This window comes from Ascaphus truei, chromosome 1, assembly GCF_040206685.1.
Source record: "Ascaphus truei isolate aAscTru1 chromosome 1, aAscTru1.hap1, whole genome shotgun sequence".
Classification (NCBI taxonomy): Eukaryota; Metazoa; Chordata; class Amphibia; order Anura; family Ascaphidae; genus Ascaphus; species Ascaphus truei.
The window spans coordinates 451,200,265-451,227,141 of NC_134483.1; the positions used below are offsets into that span (position 1 = coordinate 451,200,265).

Below are 26,877 nucleotides of genomic sequence, written 5' to 3' on the forward strand. Positions count from 1 at the left end.
CGAAATGTTGATTCATTTACTGTGAGACTGCCCCAGAATCTCCCAGATAAGTGTTCTAATACTGGTGGCTGCATCTGTAAATGGATATTGCTTATTGGCATGGTGAATGGGGTAGCTCCTTTAATAAAATGCAGTATATCACTATACAGAAAGGAGACCATCCGTGAATATAGAATCACTATGACAATCCGTTTGGCCCATGATGGAGACAGTAACATGACAGTAGCCCAACTCCTTAACATTTTATCATCCTGAAAATAGCATACAGTATGTCAATGCTTAAACTCCTTTAATAAAGATTCACACATATCCCATAACTGTGAGACATAGCAGGTATACTAAGGCACTCATGATCCACTCTGTACCTGCATGCTGGTACTGAGTTTAGTTTACTATCCCCTGATAACTGGATCAGATGAACATGACTAAATCAACAGTTGGGGTATTGTAAACCGAACTCAGTGCTAGCATCCAAAGACTGAGTGGATCATGAGTGCCTATGCTATTTGCTTGTTAGATTCCCGACACGTGTGGATCTAGGTTGTGACTGCACCTCTAATATAGTATGTTGAATTTAAGAAGTCACTCATCCTTATGCAGCCTTATAATTAAACCCCCCTAATGATGAAAGGATCAGCTATACATTTTACATGGCAGTTGGCCAAATTCTCATAAGAGCTTCATGCTGCCCTCTTTGAGACAATGCAGTAACACTGTGATCCAATTATTTAAAGGAATTGGGCACTCCAAATTCTGTAACTCAGTTGCAAATTATTCAAAACTGTTATTTTTTAAAAGACAGAAGTGTAAATGGTCTATCTATTTTTTTAAAACAGACTGTCTGCACCTTGATATGCTTATTTTTTGTTAAAATTAAGGTAGGCATTTCATTTTGTGTAGTACAGCGGCGGCCGCCTTTATCCTCCTGCGACCGCCACCGCGGGATTTTTAAAAACGCTGGCAGATGCAGCGTTTTTTCGGCCGTTTTCCCGCGCTGCGGGCGCTTTCAATGTAAAGTGCCATTAGCGCTTGTCTGTTGATGCGGCCGACGCGCGGGAAACTCCGTGAGAAACGGATAACATCCCCGCATTTTTCCGGGTAAGTCGGAGGATAGGAGGGACCGCAGCAGTAGGAGCACCATTTTTAAACTGGCAAATGTGGTTCAGAACCTTCTGTGGTTCTTTATGATCCCAGGCACGTCACTTTACTTCTCTGTGCTCCAATCTTCAAAAGTGGGGACAAAAACACTGTCTCAAACTACAGGCCAATCTCTTCTCTCAATACTATCCAAAGTCATGGAAAAATGTGTTCACTCCCAATTAAGCGATTACTATACCAAGACAAATTTCCCTAGCCAATTCCAATCTGGCTTTCGCCCCAAACACTCCACGGTAACTACCCTGCTAAAAGCTTACAATGAAATCCAGTGTGGAATGGAACGGGGACAACTCACTGGTGAAATATTCCTAGATTTTGCAAAGTCTTTTGATACTGTTGATCATGTTATCTTGCTTAACAAACTCCAGTGCTCTGGAATAGGTAAGCATGCTTTAAACTGGTTTCATTCCTACCTACTGTATCAGGTAGATCCCAACATGTGTCCATCTCAGGTTCTAACTCCAACCCCTTGGATATCACCTCTGGGGCCCCTACGCTTCTCAGTGTTCATCAATGATCTTCCTACAGCTTGTATGGGAGCCTCAATAAACATGTATGCAGATGACACAATCGTATATGCACACAGCCATAGCCTCTCTGACCTTGAACACATACTTCAATCTGACTTTTTGAGACTTTAAAATTGGATTTCCCAAAACAAACCGTTTTTAAACACTGACAAGACTGTAGCAATGGTATTTGGGACCAAGGGTAAATTTCTAAAGCTTCCAATGAATGAGCTCCAGATCAGAACCAATGCTAAAACCACCCTAACGCCTGTTACTAGTTTTAAATACTCAGACATATGGTTTGAATCCCATTTAACATTCGACGTGCACATTGATACCTGGGCATCCAAAACCTATGTCAAACTAGGTGTACTCTACAGGAACAAATCCTCCCTAAGTCTGCTGGTCAGAAAGTGTATCGCACAGCAGATGCTAATGCCAAATATCGACTATGGGGACATAGTATACGGCTCGGTACCCCAAACCCACCTTAGCAAACTTGACACCCTCTACAATTCAATATGCCGTTTTGTTCTCCAATACAACTATAACACACATCACTGTGAAATGCTCAAAGAACTAGATTGGTCATCACTTGAGTCTAGGCGCAAAGTTCATCTCTCCTGTCTTGCATTCAAATACTTTCTGGGCAAGCTACTCGTCTATCTGAACAAGCTCCTCACCCCTATCACATGCAGCACTTATCACCTGAGATCTGACTCCAAAAGACTGTTCATGGTCCCAAGTAGCCGCTCCTCCTTCTCTTACCATGCACCCCAAAACTGTAACAATCTACCGGAGACTCTCACAGCCACCACCAGTCTAAGGCCGCGCTTATAGTGCTGGAGACACGACGTCCCCCGAAAACAAATGCATTGTCGCTCCCGCATGCGCTTATAGTAAGCGCGACGACGACAAAGCGACGTGATTTTTGGAAGACGGGAATATTTAATTTTTTAGGGGCTGTCACCTCATGTGACAGCCCCTGAACCAATCAATGGCCTGGTCGCCCAAGCCGATGACGGGTGCCGCTCTTACAGACGCACGTTACAGTGCTGATAGTTCCACTCCACTGCACCAAATGAAAGCACAGACCCTTGGCTCCTCTTCCTACGCGTTTCACCAATGAATGGCTTCGTCAGGGATACCACAGTACTAGTTCAATTAGAATATATACCCTTACCAATTACAAATAATTAATTAATTGGATCATCAAAAATCTCAGATAAATAAATCAATAGATCCAGGTAGTTAAATGAACTAGTACTCATGGTATATTGACGTTTGATGTTTGATGTTACGTGCGTCTGTGAGGGCGGCACCCGTCATAGGCTTGTTTGCCTGCTAATCTGATACTACTACTGCGGAGGAGGATCACACAGCCCTGAGACAACCGGGAAGGGTCATCACGTCACATCCGGAAGTGACGTCACACCCGGAAACCCGGCGGGCTGTGCAGAGTCAGCTCTTACCATCGTGACCGGAGGTGTTGGTTTGGGGGGGCCGTCGGGCCCCCGCGGGCCATCGGTGGAGGTAGGGTGAGAACACTGAGCATTGGCTCGGCCCACGGGCGCCCCTCAACATCATATCCCCTTACGTTTTACGTTTCCATCTGGGGACACTTCTCACAAGACTTTGATCTTAAGCCAGGAGTTTCCTGGTGTTATCCCTCTGACATTCACTTAGCAGGAACTTGCTTTGATTGCCTCTCAGCAATGCACCCACTTCCACTTGTTTTATATTATTATCTTTTGAGTTTATTTTGACAATTGTTGTTATTGTTTGTGATTGTATTGACATAATTTAATATAAAGGTGTTATCTTACCAGTTCCCCTTTGACTGCGCCTCCATATTTTTCTTCTTCTCTTGCATTACTATTTATCTCAAGGACTGGGGTTCCTTGTTTAGGAAGCTGCGTTATCATTTGGGTTTTGGTTTTTTAACACATTTACTTTTTATGGTGCCAGACCCCACATGCTCCGGATTGGTTCATGTCACATTATATATATTTTTTTTTTTATAAGAGTTAGTCCAGTATGTTAAGTTGCATTTTTTATTTGGCGCACCCACTCTCTTTTTTTCTTTTACTTTAACTCTCAATGTATTACATCCTGATAAAACATTTTATAAATAAATAAATACAGTCACAAAACTGAGATTGTAATCTCTTTATGGAAAGAAAAAAGGTGCCTGAAAATGTACTGTGCTGCACACACTGTCAAAGGGGAACTGATTCATGTACATTGCATATTACTGTAACACTGATCATTCTGTGATGAAGATATAAAAATGCTACTCAAATTGTTCATGCAAAGGGTCAGTTTGTTTTAATGCTGTCAGATATTAATAATTCCTCATTGCAGCGCAGTTCCCTTTTACTGCTGCAAATTTTTCACTGCTCCAACAATGTATTTCACTGTCTCAATATACAGAAATAAATCAGCAATGCTATGCGAATACTTTTGTATTTAAGGTTATATTACATCAGACTTTTTTTGTCCCATAATCAAAATGTATGCATAACATAATCCCACCAAAGCCTGCTCATTTTGACACCAACTGTATTGACATCTTTTCTCCATCCTGTTTTCCAAGCACATTGGTTGGATAGTCCATTTGACTATTCCTTCTCTTCTCACATTTATATTGTTGCTAAGTCTTCCTCTGCAACACTACTAAGATACACCCTATACTACTACATGTCCCTCTACAGCTGCCCCCATTCTCTGCCATCTTGATTATTGCATCTTTCGGTTAGGTGGACTTCCTCCCTAACATCTCTCTATCTTACAATCTACTGTATACAAAACACTGTGGCTAGAATTACCTCACTCTCTTAGACATCTATCTCTGCCTCTCCCTTCCCAAATCCCTTTGATGGCATCATGTTAAAGTCGGCAACACATACAAATGTCTCGTTCTCTTCCCATCCTTAAATCTCTGCTCTCATCTCTTGCTATGTATTTTCTCGCCTCTTCGCTCAGTTCCCTGCGTCTCTACTACTACTTGAGAACTTTGTCTCATACTGTCGCTATATCTCTGGAACTCTCTTCTCCTCATTATCCGTCAAGTTCTTTCTCAATCTCCAAGACCGGCCCAAAAAGTTCATCTTTACAATAAAGCATTTCCAGGGTGTTGTAAAATGGCCACTGTATAATTACTTACTCTCTCAACAGAGAGACCTATAAAATAAGGACTTCCATGTACTGTACTTCTTTTGTTACCCAATACACCAGTTTGATTGTAAGCCCCTCTTTAAGCTTGCACTAATCCCTAACTGTATGATTCTACCCTGGGTCTTGTGTAATATGCACTGACAGGTGCTATGTTAAAAAAATACAAACACATGAATAAATGACGACATTACCTATGATGGAGCTAAAGTCATATAATTTGATATGATAAGGTAGGTTGCACCACTGGTATATTCCCGTGCCAGTATACATCACAGTTACATTAGTAAAACGCCAAGTGTGTAAATCAAGAATGTACCAAATATATAACCATATACAGCAAATAACTACACATGAAATGTCTGTATGTACATGCAACTAACCAAAAGTCCTGGCAAAATGCTGGGAGTTCCATCAATCTCACCTCAGATTGCTCACTGTCACTCATGAGTACTGTGCGTTTGAGAACTTTAGAAACTGTGTCTCCCTTGTTTATTGTTACATGCTCCTGTGGTCCTCCGTGCACCACCACTTCTTCTTTTTCTGTGCCATCTGGTAAAACATATCTTCTGATGATTTTTCGAGTGATCTGCATAAATGGTGGGGGTGAAGTTGTAAAACATTTCAACTGAATACATTTCTTCTGAATTCATGAGAACACTTTATATTATTGAGCAATTACTTTTCTTTTCCATTCTCTTCTATGGTCCAGATCGACAAAAGGGTGCTAAGTTTTAGCAGCCTTTACTTCAATTCATATGTATGGGAGTAAAAGTGTGTTAAAGCATAGCACCCTTTAGTGGTTCTGGGTCTATGTGTTCCAGAAAAGTAGTGGCCCACTAAGTACACATGTATGCACCACCTATAGAGGTCAATATCTCCAGAAGCAGGGGTCCCCGGAGCTGAAATTAATAAGGGTCACCTTCGGAGACCCCCTACTTCAACACAGCATATAGAAATAATACCTAACGGCGCCAACGGTGTACAAAATAACAATCAATGTGCAATAAAACATGTGAACAAATAATATTGAATGTTACCAAACATTCAATATTATTTGTTCACATGTTTTATTGCACATTGATTGTTATTTTGTACACCATTGGCACCGTTGGGTGACATTTTTCTTGCAGTCTATTATCTGGCTAGGGTAGTCAGAGTTACCTAGTTAATTGGCAGCCTCTTATTATTCACCTTAACCATTAGGTTTAGTTATGACTTTATACACCCTATATAGGTATCATTTATTTCTGATTAGCGCAGCACACAATTTCTAATTTATTTTTGCATATAAAAATTATGAAACATTGGATCGCTGTAAGAGCTGCTCAGGGACACACAGAGAGAGACAGCTTTTCTCTCTGGTACTCCTCTGCACAGCTCTTACAGACTGGTGGCTGGCCCAGTAGGATTAACGCGGTGGTGATCCCATTAAGAAGCAGGGACCCTCGCTGAGTTAATCCTCCCAGGTAGCTTTCTTGGACGCCATCGACCCTGGCCCTGCTGCCTCTCTGGCATCACAACCTCACACGCCCAAGGAAGCAGTAAGTCTTGATACATCTGTAAGGTAAATAAATGTACGTGGTTATTAATGTACATATGGCCATAAGTGATGTGCAGCACAATGCTCACCAAGAGGATTGAAATTCATTCATTATGTTATCAGTTCGAAATAGTAAAATAATTACTTAAGATACAAAGGCAATTTGTTACAGGAACAGTGTTATTTTGTCTTCGTTCAAAAACATTGGGACTTTTATTTAATTTAAGAGTAAAAATGAAATTTAATTTAATTTGTATTTCACTGTATGTGATCCCTGGGAGACATTGTTAAGTGTGGTAAAATTTGTATGGTAAAGTTGATATGATAAAACACTGCAGGCTTTATACCAACCACAGGTTATACTAGAGTACTCTACCTTCTTCACCACAGTATGGCCATGCTCATCTGTATACTGCTCTTCAGTCACTGTTTCAGGTAGGATGTCAGACATATCATCCGCCTAAAACATAGAGAACCAGCAACAAACAAGTTTATAGGCATTGAATTGAACCACAACATACTGTAATAGTAGGCATGTAATACCAAAATAAAGTAGAGGAATTACTGGTAGAATGCACAACTCTAGAAACCATTCTACGTACAAACAAAAGTGTAACGTGCATGCAATCAGACCACAGACAAAAGTACAGTAGTTGACCCAGTATTGCAGAATAATGTACAATTCGGTATTAGGCAGTCTTCTATCTGAACTTTTGAACATGGGGTAGAAAAGCTACTAAACTATTTGTCTCTACTGACACTGTTAGATGCTGACTCCAGTACTCACAGTTGTACTGGTACATGCATTAGTCATGGAAACATGCAGGCAGCCATGTTATTTAGTAAGAACAATAGTTGCCTGTAGCAGCTCTCAAGAGGCTCCCTGCGGGTATAGCCAGGACATGGCAGCCACTGGCCCAGGGACGTGCAGTAGTAAAACACTCTGTACCTGAATAATCACACGACGGCGAATGACCCTGGTAGTTACCATCTCGTCCTCATCTGAGTTGGTCTCTAGCTCACCTAGCTCTTCTGCTAGCTCCTGGTGGAGGCATGAAGCAGTACTCTATTTACGATCCTATTTATTTGGCTGCCTTAAATGCTAGTTTGTGAACTGCTTAGCAGGTTGAAGATGAAGAATTACGAATTTCTGCTTTTACCCGTCACTTTTCATTTATAGGTATAAGAGCAGATTCGGTATATTGGGTATTTCAACATGTCTTACTTGCTTAGTAATGGGAAAAATCTAGCACATTTAAATGGCAGCCTGATTTTTGTTTTGACACTTCTCCTTGAAATGGGGGAATGTTTTGTTGAAGTAATAACCCAGTTTAGGCCCGAGGGAGAAAATATGCCAAATTTATCAGTTGAATTACTTTTTCCTTTAAATGCAATAAATCCTTGAGCAAAACGAAAAAATAATAAGTTAAAAACAAGAAAAACTGCATATGGTACTGATAATTGACATGTTTGCTGCGCTACTACAGTAATAAGTACCCACTGAATCATTTGTATCGTTTTGAGGAAAATGTAATTTATTTGTGTATGCAGAATTTTAGTATGATTTAATGTACTTGGTGGGAACTTCGCAAAACTTTATTCCTGTGCAGCAGCAGTTAGGTTTTTTACTATGTTTTCCCAAAAAGTTGATCTACTGCACTAGTGCAGACAGTGCAGACCATTTTAGTTCCACCCGATAAATACTAAAATTAGATCCCCAACCTGTCTTTTTCTGACACATACATATGTAAAGCTTTCTAAAGCTTCGACCTGTAAAATTACTTTACCTTTTCGAATGACTCAAACGACTCATATTCAGAACATCTTTCTAATTTGTCTGGTTGCTCATCTGATGATTCCACAATAAAGAGGTCACCTCCACTTGCGCCAAGATGTTCTTGTTCTGAGGATTCCTCTGGTTCTTGTACAATGGGAGAATCGCTGTGGGAATCAGACACTGGAGTTTGGAGGCATGGCCGTTCGTATGCTTCAGGTGATCCCTGGTGAAACTCGGATATTTCACTAGGAGACATGAGATCTTGGGCTGCCACTGGTGATGGCGATTGCTCTAGCTCTGGAGACGTGACGCTACAAAATGAACAGTAAACATGTTGAATTGCATTCTGTAATGCTTCTACTCTGAAGAGTCTTTGCTTTGTTAATGAAATCAGCATGCTGTGTTAATATTTGAATGCACAATCCCACTTGAAGAATACAAAATAGTCCTTTTAGAAACTGCTTATATATACAGTATATCACCTAATTAAAATCCTTTGGCAATTTTCTATTGCACAGAAATACAGATTTGTAATCATTATTCTCTATTAAATATGGTAGTCATTAAATCAGATGAAATCAATCACATATAAACTCAGATTAAACCAATGAACCCTTGACGCTAGTTTCCCTAAACTCCCTTAAATGGGGGCAAATAACATGATGGCAATACAGGGAAGGCCCTTCTTTTCCCTCGGTTAACGCCTTGTTTACTAATGTAATTTTATGCAAAAACGGCGGCTATAAGTGAAATAATTAACATAGGGTTAACGTTCCATTATTTCAGGATGATGCTGATAATAGGGATAATGCCCGAGTTAGGTATAACTTAAAAAAACTTAGCTTTATTTTCTGGCGTTTACCGTAAGAGAGTTTAGTGACTATGGGATTATTTGCTTTAGTGAAAACTGCATTATAATTAATGGACTTTAAGTGACGGTAAACATGCCTTTAGAATTATTGCAGTATTCTTACCTTATTTAACCCAGGCTGTGCTGAAAAGCTGTGTAATATGGCAGGCATAAGATTATACTAGGAGTCCATGTTTAAAGGGATAAGAATTAAAGAGTGACAAACTATGCTCATTTGCATGTCATTACCCAGAATCCCTGGCTGCAGTGTAAGGCTCTGTTTGCTAAGCGATAATGGGGAAAGACAGGATTGCAGACCTGTCTGAGACATGAAAATGTACCAAGTGGTATTTTTATTTACTGCACCTTATTTAAGAATTGCTTTATTTGCCATTAATTAAAGCAACTTCTAGTGTACTTTTCACCAAGTTTATTTCTTTTTAGTGATCCACTCTTATGCTAAATTGTACAAACAATGAACAATATCTGAACAGTTACAGCTGCAGCATGATTCTGTGTTCCTGGAGACCCTCCCGGGGAACCACAGCCCCGTTATCTTTAAGAATGGAAAAGCCTTGGCTACAGATATCTCTAGTCCCTTTTTGTAGTGTGACTTCATATACCGTACAGGGAGTCACATTACATCTGTATAGTTTTGAATTAAGTAGAAATAGCCGTGTTAGTCCTGTAGCGATAGTGGAGAGAGAGTGCAGTGCTTGTCTGCACGTATCAATTGTTAGACCAAATAAAAAAAGAAGGTATCACCTAATACTAAAGTACTCATATAGAATTTTGTAAGTCTGGTCATAAAAAAGCAAGGAACGCCAATGTGTCTTCTTTATTTCCTCTATGAAGTATATGTGGGAATGTGTTACCCAGATTTATGAACGCCTCAACAGCCCATAATGGTGTTTATGGTGACAGAACTAGTTTTTTACTTACAAACCCCAATAGATAAAAACCACTGAAGTGAACATTCATCTATCCCATGTGCAGTCTCCAAACATACAGGTATTTCAGTTTCTCAAACACCTACAGTACTGTGATTACGCTGCAGGGCATAGAAATGAACACAGTAATGGGTACGGCATACCTGTGAAAGAGTAATTATCACTTTATCACTAACACATTATCCCTAACAGCGATTAACACGTTATAATGGCTATTGAACTAGTGAATTTACTAAAGAGTAATAACAATTATTGGAGGTTAACAGCCATGTTTATTAGTAAATATCCTCATAAGTCTGTTACTATTTTGCACCGATTGCCCTTTAATTAGCAGTTCCTCCTGCGTGTTTCTTTTTTTTTATATCCCCAATTTTTTTGTTTTTATTACAGGGTGGGAGCTGGGTGGTCCCCACTCTCTTCCATAAATCAATTATGAACCTCTATCGATCTGGCCCTACGTTTGGATTAGGGAAGTGTACAGCTAGCAACCCACCCACTTACAAATTATGGTTTTACATAATTGAACAAATTCATTCTATTTAAAGAACATATTGCTGTCTTTCTAAATATTGCATACTCCTTTTGATTTTGGTGCCCAAGTAATTGTGTCCATCCACCATGGATGAACCCCTGGGATGCTAGAGCCTACCCATGCATTTCAAAACAAGGAGTTAAAAGAACTGTTGCCTTGAAGTGAGCGTTATGTACATTAATGGCGCTATATAAATAAAGACATACAATACAATACAATACAAGTGCCGTAGAAATAATCTCATATGGCACTTGATGTATGCCTTAATATAATAAGGATCACACACAAGAACAGCTAATGGATAGAAGTAGTGTAATTGGAAAATGATTCTTCATTCCTCAGAACACAAGAGAAAAAACAAACTGGACCTGCTTGTCTACAACAGCTACAAACTTACAAATATTCTTGTTGTTCCAGAGATAATGCCTCTGACGATGCTTGTGGCTCCCATGAGAACACAGCTTCCAATTTCTCTTTCTGCAGCTGTCGGATAATTTCTGAAACAGACCTGTCATCTTCAACCCTCGTTGAACTTTCATGGAAGGATGAGTAACTGATTGAAATGTCCTCCTCGGATACAAGAGGTGGGTGCTCAGCTGTCTTACTGTCTTGAGAAGTCAAATGGTCAACAGTTGTCTTCTTTTGGGGACTGCAGAACTCGTCCTGAATTGCAGAAAAACCTGAGCATAAAAAATAAAGAAAATAGTTACTACATTATTTTAGTACATCCACTAAAGATTCCAGTGCAACATTTCCTTTAGAGACACACACACTTTTCATGGAGGTGGTAGGAAGACACCTCACTATACAGAAGCTGCATCTGAAGACATTCTCTAAGGCTTTTGTTATTCTAGTTGAAATGTGCTTTTTAGTGCTGTTGCTTATACAGATGCAGCGGCCATTATTCAAACATTTACCTGGGTACATCCCGCGTTACGCCGTGTGGTGGACCCGAGATGGTCAGTTGCAGACATAATGGCCCGCCAGAGTAACACAGCAGGGGTCCCTGCTGTGTGAGTCCTACCGGGTCTGCCTTTCTGTAACAGACGCGCAGTAAGAGAGAGGCTGAATCAGTCACTCTAACAGCGCACCTCTCACAGGTGATCGCGTTTTTTTTAATTAAAATTCTAACATTACAGTAATGTAGCAGGGGGTCTTCGGAGCTGAACCGCATTGGTTTCAGGTCCGGGGACCCCCGTACGTCCCGAGATTCAGGCCCTGTTATGGGGTGCCGGTATCCCCATGTTAAAATCCTGTGGGTCACGTGACCGTGGGATCTAAACAAAGCAGGGGGATACCGGCACCCCATACCGGGGCCTGTATCTCAGGAAGTAGGGGGTCCCCGAGGCTGAAATCAACTTTGTTCAGCTCGGGATACCCCCTGCTCCCTCATATCAGTATCAAACACCCCCCACCCCCCAATTAAAAATCATTACCTTAGTGGATAGCTGCTAAGGTAATGAAGATACTTACATTTTATTTTTATTCATATTGTACGTGAGCAGGGGGTCTCCAGAGCTGAACAAAGTTGATTTCAGCCTCGGGGACCCCCTACTTCCTGAGTTACATGCCCCGGTATGCGATGCTGGTATCTCCTCCATGTTAAAATCCACGTGGGATGTAAACAAAGCAGAGGGATACACCGGCACCCCATACCGGGGCCTGTACCTCGGGAAGCAGGGGGTTCCCAGACCTGAAACCAACGCGGTTCTGCTCCGGAGACCCCCTGCTCATCTACACTATGAATACAATTAAAACCATGATTTATTATGTTACACACAGGATTAATACCCCAGGCCGACGGGGGTCCCCGGTGGTCCCGACAGGTGTCTGCAGGCCCCACAGTGCACCCCGGAGGTACCCACGGGTGTCTGCGGGTCTCCGGGTGGTCCCCGCTAGGTGCCGTGGGCCTCCAGGTTGTCCCGCGCGGGCCCCAATGGGGTCCAGCGGGTGTCTGGGAGTCCCCAGGTCATCTCCACAGGTGTCTGGGGCCCTCAGGTGGTTCCCATGGGGGGCTGGGGCCCTCGGGTGGTCCCTGCGGGTCTGCAGGGCCCCCACAGTGCTTTGTTTCTGGGGAAAAAAAGTGGGGATACTATAGTCTTCCAAAAATCTTTTTGTATGAAGCTAATAACACAGTAGCTGCCTGTGCATGCGCAAGCGCTCACGCATACACAGACGGCTACTGTGTTAATAATAGCTTACACAAGGGGTGAGCAAACTTTTTTTAAGTCGAGCCCCCTTTTCATCCGTGATATTAGTCGGCCCCTCTTGTAATCCAAAATCACAAAAAAAAACTTTATTAAAATCGGTATACAATATAATTAATCCCTCCAGCCTCCTCATCATCTCTGATCCTCCCAGCCTCCTCCTCATCCCCTCACCTCATCAATCCCTCCTCATCATCCCACTCCTCATCACCCCCTCTCCTCATTATCCCCTGATTTTTCCTCATCTCTCATCCCCACTCCCCACCCTCCTCGTCATCTCACCCCCTTAATACCTGGCTTCGGTGGAGGACCTCAGGAGTGGAACAGGGCGGGTGGCCGAGGCGAGAGGTGGGAGAATATGATGGTGGTCCGCCAGAGCGGAGCAGGGCGGCAGAAGAGTTGGACGTCCACAGAGGACGGCCAGGGAGGAGCACGCTGTAGTAGCGGCAGACACCGGAAGTCAGTGAAGATTTCCAGGACTGACTGCAGGGGTGCGCTCCTCCCCGGCTGTCCTGCTATGCCCCTGCCCAACTCTTCACCCGCCCTGTTCCGCTCCGGCGATCTGCCATCATCTTCTCCCGCCACTGCTGTTGCTCTGCTTCCACAAATTGACGCCCCCGCTAAAATATTGCGCCTCCCAGTTTGTGCACTCCTGGATTACACAGTAGCCATATGAAAAAGGTAGGGATACGGCATATCCTAGCGTACCCCCAGAAAAAAGCACTGCATGTGTGTGTGTGTGTGTGTGTGTGTATGTATGAATATATATATATATATATATATATATATATATATATACAGTATATATATATATATACAGTGTTCGACAAACCTATACATTTGCTCGCCCCGGGCGAGTGGATTTAACCCCCGGGCGAGTAAATATTGGCCCAAGCAGCACACGTTTGGTACTAGGTGGCGAGTAGATTTTTTTGTGTGGCGAGTAGATTTTTTGGTGATTTGTCAACCACTGTGTATATATATATATATATAAAGATCAAACAGTCAGCACTCTGATGTAAAGCAAAAGGCAGTTGCTAGTCCCATAGGGATCCACATAACATACAAACCAGCCCAAAGACCAGTAAGGAGACAGCAACCAACGAGGTGTAATCCAAAGAAGTCTGTATTGAAATAAACAGGTACACGAAAGCCAACGTTTCGGTCTCTCAGGGAGACCTTCCTCAGGGCCGTGCAAACACCACACTAACAGTGACCCTACTTATATACCCACACCCCTAGTGCAACCAATTAAACATAACCAATCACCAGCAACCTGTCATGATTTACCTGTTATGCAGCTGAGCACCGTTGAGAAACAACCAATGCCTGGACCAGAAGGAGTCATGCGGATCCACAAGCAGGAAAAAGCAATGTGGTAATCAAAGGCAGCCAACTCAGGCATCTGAGTCTGTAGATTCACGAGCAGGGAAACCCCTCCCGTGATCCAGGCTGCCTGCTCTGATGTCTATAGCCTGCGACCGGTGCCGGGAGCTACAGCGCGTCACCTGACTAGCCTGCGCGTCATAGGGCAAAGTGTGAGCCGGGGAGCCAATGGGAAACATCCATGCGCACTGGAAAGGTACGCAGTACCCTGATGGAGGAACCCTGGCAACCAAGGACGCCAGCACACAGTCCGCGCAGGCGCAGTAGTAAACACTGATAGAAAGGGCAGCGCTGCACCCACAGCACTAATGCAAGGCAGACACACGAGCCAAAAAAGGGCTGTGGCTGAAAATAAAGCCACAAAAGGCAGTGGTCAAGGTCCCAGGAGTACCAGCTGCACCCCACAATATAAAACATGACAATAAAAAGACAATCAAAACAAGGGAGTGACAGTGTGCAAGGGAAGTGAAGCTATGGAGGAACAATGTCCACACGTCAAAAATATGCATGCAAACATAAAAATAAACATTCAAATATGGTCAAAAGATCAAAACAAGCAAAAATCAATGCGCAGGTAGCCATAACCAATTTACAAAAAACAGCCCAGTTTGAGCTCTTCGTTCAGTCCCCCTGGTGCCATAGTCCGCAGTTCAAAAATGAGTCTGGCCTCCTGTTGTAGCAAGATCTTGCCTCTGTCACCACCACGCGTAGGGATAGGGACCTGCAGGATAGGCATGCATCTAAGCGTTGCTAAGGAGTGTCTATGTTCTTTAAAATGTCTCGCGACAGGGAGACATTTAAGGTCCATGTCATCGCCACCGCTCACTAGGGCTTTCCTGATGGTAGTACGGTGCATGGCCATCCGCTCCTTCAGCATCCTCACAGTTTTTCCAATATATAGAAGTCCACAAGGGCATCTGATGTAGTATACCACAAATTTGGATTCACAATTAAGTGCCTGTTGGAGTTTGATGGGAATGCCACTGTGGGGATGATTGTAGCTGGGGCCCAATTGCATGAACTGGCAGTTAGTACAGCCATGACATCGATATGAGCCTGGTTTCTTGACCAACCAGGTCTTGGGGGTGGCATATTTCTCTGTTGGATCCGATCCTGTCACCATGTCACCAATACTAGGGCCGCGACGGAAGCAGAACAGCGGTGGTTCCTTGGCACATGCGCCTATCCTCTCATCATTTTGTAAGATCCGCCAATTCCCCCGGATGCATCGCTTGATGTCATTGGAGGCGGTGCTGAAAGTGCTGACTATGTTGAGTCTGTTAGTCTCCGTTAGTCTCCGTTAGACTCAACATAGTCAGCACTTTCAGCACCGCCTCCAATGACATCAAGCGATGCATCCGGGGGAATTGGCGGATCTTACAAAATGATGAGAGGATAGGCGCATGTGCCAAGGAACCACCGCTGTTCTGCTTCCGTCGCGGCCCTAGTATTGGTGACATGGTGACAGGATCGGATCCAACAGAGAAATATGCCACCCCCAAGACCTGGTTGGTCAAGAAACCAGGCTCATATCGATGTCATGGCTGTACTAACTGCCAGTTCATGCAATTGGGCCCCAGCTACAATCATCCCCACAGTGGCATTCCCATCAAACTCCAACAGGCACTTAATTGTGAATCCAAATTTGTGGTATACTACATCAGATGCCCTTGTGGACTTCTATATATTGGAAAAACTGTGAGGATGCTGAAGGAGCGGATGGCCATGCACCGTACTACCATCAGGAAAGCCCTAGTGAGCGGTGGCGATGACATGGACCTTAAATGTCTCCCTGTCGCGAGACATTTTAAAGAACATAGACACTCCTTAGCAACGCTTAGATGCATGCCTATCCTGCAGGTCCCTATCCCTACGCGTGGTGGTGACAGAGGCAAGATCTTGCTACAACAGGAGGCCAGACTCATTTTTGAACTGCGGACTATGGCACCAGGGGGACTGAACGAAGAGCTCAAACTGGGCTGTTTTTTGTAAATTGGTTATGGCTACCTGCGCATTGATTTTTGCTTGTTTTGATCTTTTGACCATATTTGAATGTTTATTTTTATGTTTGCATGCATATTTTTGACGTGTGGACATTGTTCCTCCATAGCTTCACTTCCCTTGCACACTGTCACTCCCTTGTTTTGATTGTCTTTTTATTGTCATGTTTTATATTGTGGGGTGCAGCTGGTACTCCTGGGACCTTGACCACTGCCTTTTGTGGCTTTATTTTCAGCCACAGCCCTTTTTTGGCTCGTGTGTCTGCCTTGCATTAGTGCTGTGGGTGCAGCGCTGCCCTTTCTATCAGTGTTTACTACTGCGCCTGCGCGGACTGTGTGCTGGCGTCCTTGGTTGCCAGGGTTCCTCCATCAGGGTACTGCGTACCTTTCCAGTGCGCATGGATGTTTCCCATTGGCTCCCCGGCTCACACTTTGCCCTATGACGCGCAGGCTAGTCAGGTGACGCGCTGTAGCTCCCGGCACCGGTCGCAGGCTATAGACATCAGAGCAGGCAGCCTGGATCACGGGAGGGGTTTCCCTGCTCGTGAATCTACAGACTCAGATGCCTGAGTTGGCTGCCTTTGATTACCACATTGCTTTTTCCTGCTTGTGGATCCGCATGACTCCTTCTGGTCCAGGCATTGGTTGTTTCTCAACGGTGCTCAGCTGCATAACAGGTAAATCATGACAGGTTGCTGGTGATTGGTTATGTTTAATTGGTTGCACTAGGGGTGTGGGTATATAAGTAGGGTCACTGTTAGTGTGGTGTTTGCACGGCCCTGAGGAAGGTCTCCCTGAGAGACCGAAACGTTGGCTTTCGTGTACCTGTTTATTTCAATACAGACTTCTTTGGATTACACCTCGTTGGTTGCTGTCTCCTTACTGGTCTTTGGGCTGGTTTGTATGTTATATATATATATATATATATATATATATATATATATATATATATATATATATACACACATACACACATATATACAGTATATACTCAGTGTTCCATTTTCATGAAAATTTGAATAATTATAGGCCTGTCACAGTTTTTACAGTTATTACAATTAAGAATTGTTTGATAATCTAATAAATAGTTTTTGTAATTGGCGATGGCATGATGATCTCATCAAGTGCACTGTTACAAAATGGTGTTTAGTGAAGAAGATAAGCATGTTATAAAGTTGCTGGAAACAGAGCAAGAATTAAGGTTCAAAAGCGTCCATAAAATGTTTCTCGATAACGGATGGCTGCTAGGAGGACAGTAAAAACGGATGTGTATCGTTCAGAAGTGGGAGCAGCTGGATCAAAGTGTTATCGATTATGCAATCAGACAGGGGCGTTCTCGTCTTCGGGCGTGTGTTTCAGCAGAAGGAGGATATTTTGAACACACACCTTGAACTCAAACTCTATTGTAATTGTAGTGTTTGCGATTAGATTACAACAGTTTAACACATTTCCGAGCTACAAATGAAAAACTCCTATTTTTCGTTTAATGAACATGAACCTACTGCTGTGACATCAATTTAGTTAAAATTGACTCAATTGACTGTCTACATTGTGCATCTTATATAGTGTTAATCTACACAACGGACCCACAATTGTGCCCATTTTCACAGTGATTGAGCGAGAAATTTATAAGATGTGATGACAAACTAAAGGGGTCCATTTTTTCCTGAGCACAGTGTATACAAATTTGATGTATTTCTCAGACGTTTCGGTTCCAACGGGAAATAAATGTAACTTATATTTAGAGAAGTGCCTATATCACTTTATTAACTCCTTATTAATTGCCAGGAATATCTGGGCATCTTTTATATAGCAGCACCCTACAATTTGGCCAAAACCTCAAGTAGGTGGAAAACAATGAAGTGGACCCCCCATTCCCCCCCACACACACTATTTTCATAAAGGTGTTTTGCAAATAACCCCAAGAATATAGATGTTGCTCTTTACTGGTCATCTATAGGTATCACAAACATATGTATTAATAGATTACATCAGAATATTGGAAGGATGCTGTATATGATTTCCAGTGCATCCTCCTTGCCAGGGAAAGTTTTAGTCAGATCCAAATAATTTTCATCGACAAGGTGCATCTGCTTTATAGCATATTCAGTAGGGGCCTGTGATGGTATATAGCTCAAGCCATTTAGTAATAACTACCGCCATTTGTAAATAGTTACCTGTGTGACACATACAGTACTGCTCATAATCACACAGACACACTATGTGTCAGACTTATTTTTACTCGAGCAACTTGCATACAGTAGCTATTTATTTACCTTCACTATGGTCCAGTGCTATAGTCTGCTCCATATCAGCATACGTGCGATTGGCGTGACCTTGCAAAGGTTCTGTGGCACATGTTTCCATAAGATGAACAATATCCATTCGATTAATCTTAGTGAGGCAATGGTTTAAACTTGTATCTGTGATATAAAGAAATATTATTAACAACTAATCCAAAGCAACACACACACAAACACTACTAGGGTTTCTTCCAATTCTGCATCTGGAAAAATGTTCCTTATTTCAGTTTTAAACTAGCGGGTTAAAGTACTAAAAGTGGAACGAAATATAAAGGCCATGAATAATCTCTTGAGTGGCTCAGTAAAGAAAAGGGAGAAGTGAAAATAGTTTATTACATTAAATAACATATCTCCACTTATGCAACAAGAATTTTCTAGTAACGTTTGTTTTCATTTTTTTTAATGTTCAATTTCCTTTATCTATAGTCGTTGACATTGTAACTGTTACAATTAGAGTTACCAGGATAAGAAGGTAGTCCCAGCCCCAAGATGTATACATGTCAGAATTCTGCCTCAACTTGATGATGCATCACAATGGGTCACAATAAATCATTATCTAAAAAAAATGTATATGTAATATACATACCAGGGCTCTTCAACCAGTAAGGGGTCAGATGCAAAAAGATTTATCAATAGAAGGACCCCATGTTTATTGCAATATATTTTAGATTTTACATTTAAATACTTAACATTTTTATATTTCAACATTTTGCAAACATTTATCATATCTCTACCTTAACCCCTTCCTCTAAACCCTGGCATATAACCTCTCCCCCACCATCTCCATTAACCCCTTCCACTCTCCCCTTTGGGACCCATAACCCCGTCCTCTATCTCCACTGGGACCCTTACACCCCCCCCCCCTCCTTCCATGCCTGAACTTCACCCTTTCTCACCTACACTGCTTCCAGCACTCTCATCCTTTATGAAAATGTAAAAAAAAATATTAAAACAGATTTTTCAACAATTCTGGATTGTCGGAAAATCTGTTAAATATATTTTTAACTTTTTATAAGTGAAAAAAGTGTTATTAATGGAGGTATCTCGGGTGACAGTGATGGATGAGGGGTAGATAAATGAGATGGATACCAGGGTGATGGGAGCCGTGTAGGTGAGAAGAGGTGAAGTGCAGACCTGGAAAGGGTTTGGGAAAGAAGGTCTCTGTTATAGTAAATCTAAAGAAAATGTATTTATTTTGAGAACACGTTTTATTTAGATTTACTAGAACATTTCCAGACTTTTATTTTAACAAATGTATTGAGATATATATCTGTATTGAGATATATATCGTTATCGTGATACATTTCTTCATATCGTTATCGTGGTGAGAATGTTGATATCGCCCAACGCTAGTTGCTGATGATTTATGGTTTACCTGTGGCGTGTTTTCCATCTCTTTCAAGCCAATATTTTAGCAGTGCATGACTCTGGTCCTGTAATGAGTTCGGGTTCTCAACCCGTATTTGGTGAATCTGTTCTTCTGTGAAATCTAGCTCCCTTGCTAGTTCTGTTAAGAAGAATTCAATATTGTAATTGCGGATTTGCTGATGCCCTCGCGTACATTTAATTTCAAATGCAGACTAACTTCCTCTAATGGCTATACAAGTAAAATAGCTTAATATACTGGCCAATTTCCACAGTGTTTTATGCAGAAGTTAAAACAAAAGTAAAGTTGCCAAAAGAAAAAAAGTCCCCATATTATAATACAAATTATTCAAGTCAAAGCTTAGTGAATCCCAGTCGAACACTTGCATGAGCAGTTAACATCATTGTTCATTGTTAAAACCTTGATACATACTGTATAAAGTGTTTTTACTAAAGTGCATCCCTTGTAGGAAATGCAATTTACATTTGCATGCCAATATTCCATATAACGACATATTATTTAGTGGTCAAAACTGCATGACAATAAGGGCCTAAGTTACTAAAAAGTGTCAAGGACAAACTGCCTAATTTTTCTTTACCAGATTTATTAAATAAACCTGTGTTTATCCAAAGTTCTAAGTGGTTTGGCTGCAAATTATGCAATTTCAGATACAGCGGTGGTAATGTAACTGCAGGTTTGAAATGTTATACAGTATTATAATAATCTCATTAACTCCTTTAGTGGTTCAGTATCATAAGATTAGCATGAAGCAGACTTGGTGCCTATATTTAAAAAAGGAGCTAGATCCCTACCGGTGAATTATAGACCTGTAAGCCTGAGAGCAATGCTACTTGAATGTTTAGTATGGGCTAATATTCATGGATAACAATCCATTATCCTTATGGATAACAAATTATTAGTAATAGTCAGCTTGGATTTATGAGGGATAGATCATGACAAACCAACCTTATTAGTTTATTTAAGGAGGTAAGTAGGAATTTAGACCACGGTAATGCAGTTGATGTGGACTACTTCGATTTTGCAAAGGCGATATGATGTCACACGAGGTTAGTGTACAAAATAAATAAAATAGGATTGAGTTAAGATATTTGCAACTAGATTGAAAATTGGTTGAAGGATAGACAACAGAGAGCTGTCATAAATAGAACCTTTTCAGGTTGGGCTAAAGTTGCGAGTGGAGTACCTCAGGGATCTGTATTGTGACCCTTGCTTTTTAACTTGTTTATTAATGACATTGAGGTTGGCATAGAGAGCAAAGTCTCCATTTTTGCTGTTGACACTAAATTGTATAAGGTAGTAGAATCAGAGCAGGATGTAATTTCTCCCCAGAAGGACTTGGAGAGACTGGAAACTTGGACAGGTAAATGGCAGATGAAGTTTAATAGAGATACATATAAGGTTATGCATTTGGGAAACAAGAATAAACCAGTCACTTACAAATTAAACGGGGCACAATTAGGTCAATCCTTGATGGGGAAGAATTTAGAAGTGCTTGTAGACAGCAGGCTTAGCAATAGTGACCAATGTCAGACAGTAGCTGCAAAAGCAAATAAGATCTTATCTTGCATTAAAGGGGGATGGATGGAAAGGAAGTAAGCATAATTATGCCTCTGTATAAAGCATTAGTAGGACTATACCTTGAATATGGAATACAGTTATGGGCACCACTCCATAAAAAATACATTATGGAACTAGAAAAAGTGCAGAGAAGAGCCACCAAATTAATAAAAGGAATGGGAAATCTAACTTATGAGGAGAGGCTAGCTAAATTAGATTGTTTACATTAGAAAAGAAGAGCCTAAGATGGGATATGATAACTACTGTATATATACAAATATAGTCAGGGTTAATACAAGGAGATTACAAAAAAAACAATTAATCCCAATGGTAGTACAAAGGACACGGGGTCATCCCTTAAGGTTGGAGGAAAGGAGATTTCACTAGCAACAATGGAAAGGGTTCTTTACAGTAAGGTCAGTTAAAATGTGGACTTCATTATCCATGTGGACTGAGATAGTAGATACAATAGATATCTTTAAAAAAAAATGTGGACATCTTTTTAGAAAGGAAGGGTATACAGGGATATACCAAATAGGTAAACATGGGAAGGATGTTGACCCAAGGAGAAATCTGATTGCCAATATTTGGAGTCTGGAAGACATTTATTTTTCCCTTATTAGACATCATTAGATGACGTTTCACTACAGTATATGTTTATTTTATAAAATGTTATACCAAGAAATACTACATGAAACTTCTCGTTTTCAAATATGTCCTGGGCATAGAGTTATGATGACAATACATGGCTACATTAAATGAACCGAGGTTATACTGCTGCGGCCAAGCTTATTCTAAAGCTTAACCGCATTATTCTCCGTCTTTTAAATACTCGCGCCGAAATTGGCCGCGCGCCAGTCGCATCTTGCGGCCGCGCGCGCCCGTTTCTTCAATCAGCGCTGAATGCACTGAACAATAGAAGCGCCTGTGGCGCAGAGAAAAAAAAAAAAAGCCCGCGACTGAACAGGGTTTTAAATTACCCGCGGTGGCAGCCGCATTAGACTGAAGCGGGCCGCCACTGTACATTCAATTTACAGACATTTCATGGTCTGTTAGAGATAGCATGATTATGGGCTTATGAAGCAGTGACAGACAAGATTAAAATGTGAGACAGCTGAAGGATTGAAATTACTTAAACAGGAGACAGTTTTGAGAGTCTCTGGTAGGTTATTCCAGTTGTGAGGTGCACAGTAAGACAAGGAGGAGCGGCCAGATTCTTTGTTGAACCTTTGGACCGTGAACAGTCGTTTGGAGCCAGATCTCAGATGATAAGTGCTGCATGTGGTAGGGGTGAGGGGTTTGTTCAGATAGGTGGGTAGCTTGCCCAGAAAGTATTTAAGGCAAGACAGGAAAAATGTACTTTGCGTCTGGACACAAGTGATGACCAATTTAGTTCTTTGAGCATTTCGCAGTGATGTGTGTTGTAGTTACACTACAGGACAAAGCTGAATATTGAGTTGTAGAGGGTGTCTAGTTTGTTAAGGTGAGTTTGGGGTGCTGTACCATTTACTATGCCCCCATAGTCTATAACTGGCATTAACGTCTGTTGTGCAATGCACTTTCTAACCAGCTGGCTTAGGAAGGATGTGTTCCTTTTTGTACACCTAGTTTGGGATAGGGTTTTGATGTCAGGGTATCAATGTGCAACCCAAATGTTAAATGGGAGTCAAACCATATGCCAAGATATTTAAAAGTAGCGACAGGGGCTAGGATGGTATTAGAGTTGGTCCTGATCTGTAGCTCTGTCGTTAGTAGCTTTAGAAATGTAGTATTAGTCCCAAATACCATGGTTACAATTTTGGCAATGTTTAAAAACAGTTTGTTTTGGGAAATGCGGTACATATTCAATTCTTGGAAAATCAGATCGAAGTATGTGTTCGAAGTCAGAGAGGCTAGGTCTGTGTGCATATAATGAATACATGTGCATTCTAACTGCCTTACAAGCTGTAACTAGATCATTAATGAAGACTGAAAAGAGTATGGCCCCCGAACAGAGCCTTGCGGGACACCACAGGTAACATCCAAGGTTTTAGAGCTTTAGCCCGAGATAGACATATATTAGGATCTACCCGATGTATGATATGAGTGAAAACAGTTTAAAGCATGTTCCCTATTCCAGAGCACTGACATTTGTTTAACAAGATAACATGATCAACAGTATCAAAGGTATTTGCAAAATCTAGCAATATTGCTTGCCTTCCTCTGGATCAAAATACTGTAAACACAAATGTAGGATAAGTATCTTTCGTCTAAATTTAGCACAGGTTGAACTTGATGGACATATGTCACCTGTCAGTCTCATCTACTATTTAACTATGTAGGGCCACAGGCTTTTGTAACTACATGGCCACACACATTTTCAAAGTTTGTGTATACATGTAACAAAGTATGATTCCTGTGACACTTTCTATGTACTTATGAAATCTGTGTGTTCTTTATTGCAGCACAAGTTGAGCTTTTTATTGGTATCTGTCTCGGGTGGATGGTATACAGTACCACGTGACTAGGATATGATGTCATATATATGAAAAAATGTAAATCTACTATTTTCTTAATAGTGTCCCAGATATCTTTAACAAAATTAATTCATTTCAATCAAATTAATACTAGATATTATTGCCCTGTGTCCCCTGATTATACGGATAGTAGATATGTAAAGACTTACATAGACTTTTTGTGGCCAACACACACCCCAAATTAGCAAGACTTGTCACATCTGACATTTGTAGGCCTGAATGTAGGAGGTATACGCCATCATTAACAAAGCAAAACTGCCCCTAGCAGAAAAATACACCCACAAAAGTATTTTTTTCTGAAAGTACATGCCCCAACGAATACAAATATGGGTAGCATGTATTTTCATGCAAAAGCTCTTGTCGGGAATCTTTGTTAAAAATAATGTACATTTATATCAATACCACTAACGTCAAACTTTGCATCAAAATGTATACTACTCAGTGTAATCTTGTACCGAAATATAAAATGGTAATGCCCAGGGTCCCCGTAGTGCATTGATACCAAATATACTGTAGTGCCGACGAGTATTCTAAAACAAATCTGGGGCAATCACCAACAAGACCCAGGTACATGCTGGGTACATGCTGGGTACATGCTGCAACATTTCAGTGCAATTTCTCCAGACAGACTAATGGCCCATCGAATTAACAGCGGGGGTACCTGGCAGTCCCATTCAATCTGAATGGGACTGCCAGGGACCCCTGCTGTGTTAATCCGATGGGCCATTAGTCTCTGCAGAAATGTCACTGAAATGTTGCAGCATGTACCTGGATCTTGTTCGTGATAGCCCCAGATTTTCCAAGGTAAGTTTAAGGCAAGTTTTAGAATACTTGTCGGCGCACCTGTACTGTATATAGATTTACATACAATTTTGGCTAAGAGAGGCCTCAAATTAGTAAGACTGTGTAAGTGCTCGCAATCATTGGAAAGGCAAAAAGTACCTCTACCAAAAAGATACCCACTGTGACAGAGTCACTGACTCAGTAGGCTGGAACAGTGAATTGAGAGACGCTGCAACCAGTACACAGAGCGTTATCTCCTCAGAGAGAGAGAGAGCAGCAGCTGAAAACTGATTAATCAGGGTCTGGTCTCCTCATTGAAAAATGTGCTTTAAAAGACACAGGAAGCTGCTATACAGGGAGACTGCTTTACTCCACAGAGAGAGGGGAAGTGAAAATTCTCCCAGCCGGGGAGAGTCTGGCTGTATCGGACCCTAGGACTGGAACAAGCAGGCCTGCGTTCCCAGCTGGGAACCACACCCAGGATAAAGACAAGGACTGACAGATAAGAGAAAAACCCTTTATTTGTTCTGTGCAGAGACTGTTACTTTGTTCCAGATACCAGGGCATGTTTTGGACTGACAACCAGCTTAGCTGGTGGCCCCGTTAGTAAGGGTCACCATAAAGGTCAGTAAGTTTCCCTGACAGGGATAGGATTTTAATTCATTATTTTTGTGTTTTGCCTTAAAGGGGCAGTAGCCCCAATGTTTTGGTTGCTGTTTGTTGGCAAATAAACCACTAAAGTTAAAAAACTTAACACAGCGTCTAGCGTCTTACTGACCCTGCCGCGAGGCCGTCCTGCCACACCACATAAAAGTAAAGTATATATTTTCCGAAAAAAACCTCATGGAATTTAAACATGGGTAACACGTTTCCACAAAAACATTTGTGGTTGGGAATTTTTGTTGAACACTGGTCTTGAAATTTTTCTCACAAGTTGGTGCAGAGCCGGCATGCAGGCAGCATCCCCCACACACAGAGCAGTGTGCAGAGCCCGCATGCAGGCAGCCTCCCACACACACAGAGCAGTGTGCAGAGCCCGCATGCAGGCAGCCTCTCACACACACAGAACAGTGTGCAGAGCCCGCATGCAGGCAGCCTCCCACACACACAGAGCAGTGTGCAGAGCCCGCATGCAGGCAGCCTCCCACACACACAGAGCAGTGTGCGGAGCCCGCATGCAGGCAGCCTCTCACACACACAGAACAGTGTGCAGAGCCCGCATGCAGGCAGCCTCCCACACACACACAGAGCAGAGCGCAGAGCCCGCATGCAGGCAGCCTCCCACACACACAGAGCAGTGTGCAGAGCCCGCATGCAGGAAGCCTCCCACACACAGAGCAGTGTGCAGAGCCCGCATGCAGGCAGCCTCCCACACACAGAGCAGTGTGCAGAGCCCGCATGCAGGCAGCCTCCCACACACAGAGCAGTGTGCAGAGCCCACATGCAGGCAGCCTCCCACACACACAGAGCAGTGTGCAGAGCCCGCATGCAGGCAGCCTCCCACACACAGAGCAGTGTGCAGAACCCGCATGCAGGCAGCCGCCATCACACACACAGAGCAGTGTGCAGAGCCCGCATGCAGGCAGCCTCCCACACACACAGAGCAGTGTGCAGAGCCCACATGCAGGCAGCCTCCCACACACACAGAGCAGTGTGCAGAGCCCGCATGCAGGCAGCCTCCCACACACACAGAACAGTGTGCAGAGCCTGCATGCAGGCAGCCTCCCACACACACAGAGTAGTGTGCAGAGCCCGCATGCAGGCAGCCTCCCGCACACACAGAGCAGTGTGCAGAGCCCGCATGCAGGCAGCCTCCCACACACACAGCAGTGTGCAGAGCCCGCATGCAGGCAGCCTCCCACACACAAAGAATTGTACAGAGCCCGCATGCAGGCAGCCTCCCACACACAGAGAATTGTACAGAGCCCGCATGCAGGCAGCCTCCCACACACAGAGAATTGTACAGAGCCCGCATGCAGGCAGCCTCCCACACACAGAGAATTGTACAGAGCCCACGTGAAGGATCATGTGTCACTACAAGTCAACGACTCGCACCCCAGCCGGGGGAAAAGTGGCCATGTTACTTTTTTAAAGTTTGGGCATGCAAGGGGTTAATATTTCCTAGAGGTCTCTCCTCAACCAGGGGCACCTCACCTCAATGAGTGCTGATCTCCCCCAAAGCCAATACAGAGAGTAGATAAGGGGAAGGAGTAATCCTCCATTTAAAAACACAATCAAACGATAT

The 26,877-nt window shown here is 42.4% G+C and overlaps 1 protein-coding gene across 35 annotated transcripts in view; it reads right to left on the minus strand.

Moving 5' to 3' along the window:
* ANK2 (ankyrin 2) overlaps positions 1–26,877 on the minus strand; it is a 613,918-nt gene that overhangs the window by 18,518 nt on the left and 568,523 nt on the right. For 34 of the 35 annotated variants that reach the window (XM_075616768.1, XM_075616795.1, XM_075616740.1 and 31 more), the window contains 7 exons: positions 19,765–19,896; positions 18,363–18,509; positions 10,891–11,173; positions 8,172–8,472; positions 7,334–7,426; positions 6,761–6,844; positions 5,266–5,430 (listed from right to left, as the gene is read on the minus strand). In XM_075616768.1, coding sequence (XP_075472883.1) covers positions 5,266–5,430; positions 6,761–6,844; positions 7,334–7,426; positions 8,172–8,472; positions 10,891–11,173; positions 18,363–18,509; positions 19,765–19,896 — 1,205 coding nt within the window. The remainder of the gene's footprint in view (positions 1–5,265; positions 5,431–6,760; positions 6,845–7,333; positions 7,427–8,171; positions 8,473–10,890; positions 11,174–18,362; positions 18,510–19,764; positions 19,897–26,877) is intronic. The other variant, XM_075616778.1, reaches the window with a different exon arrangement.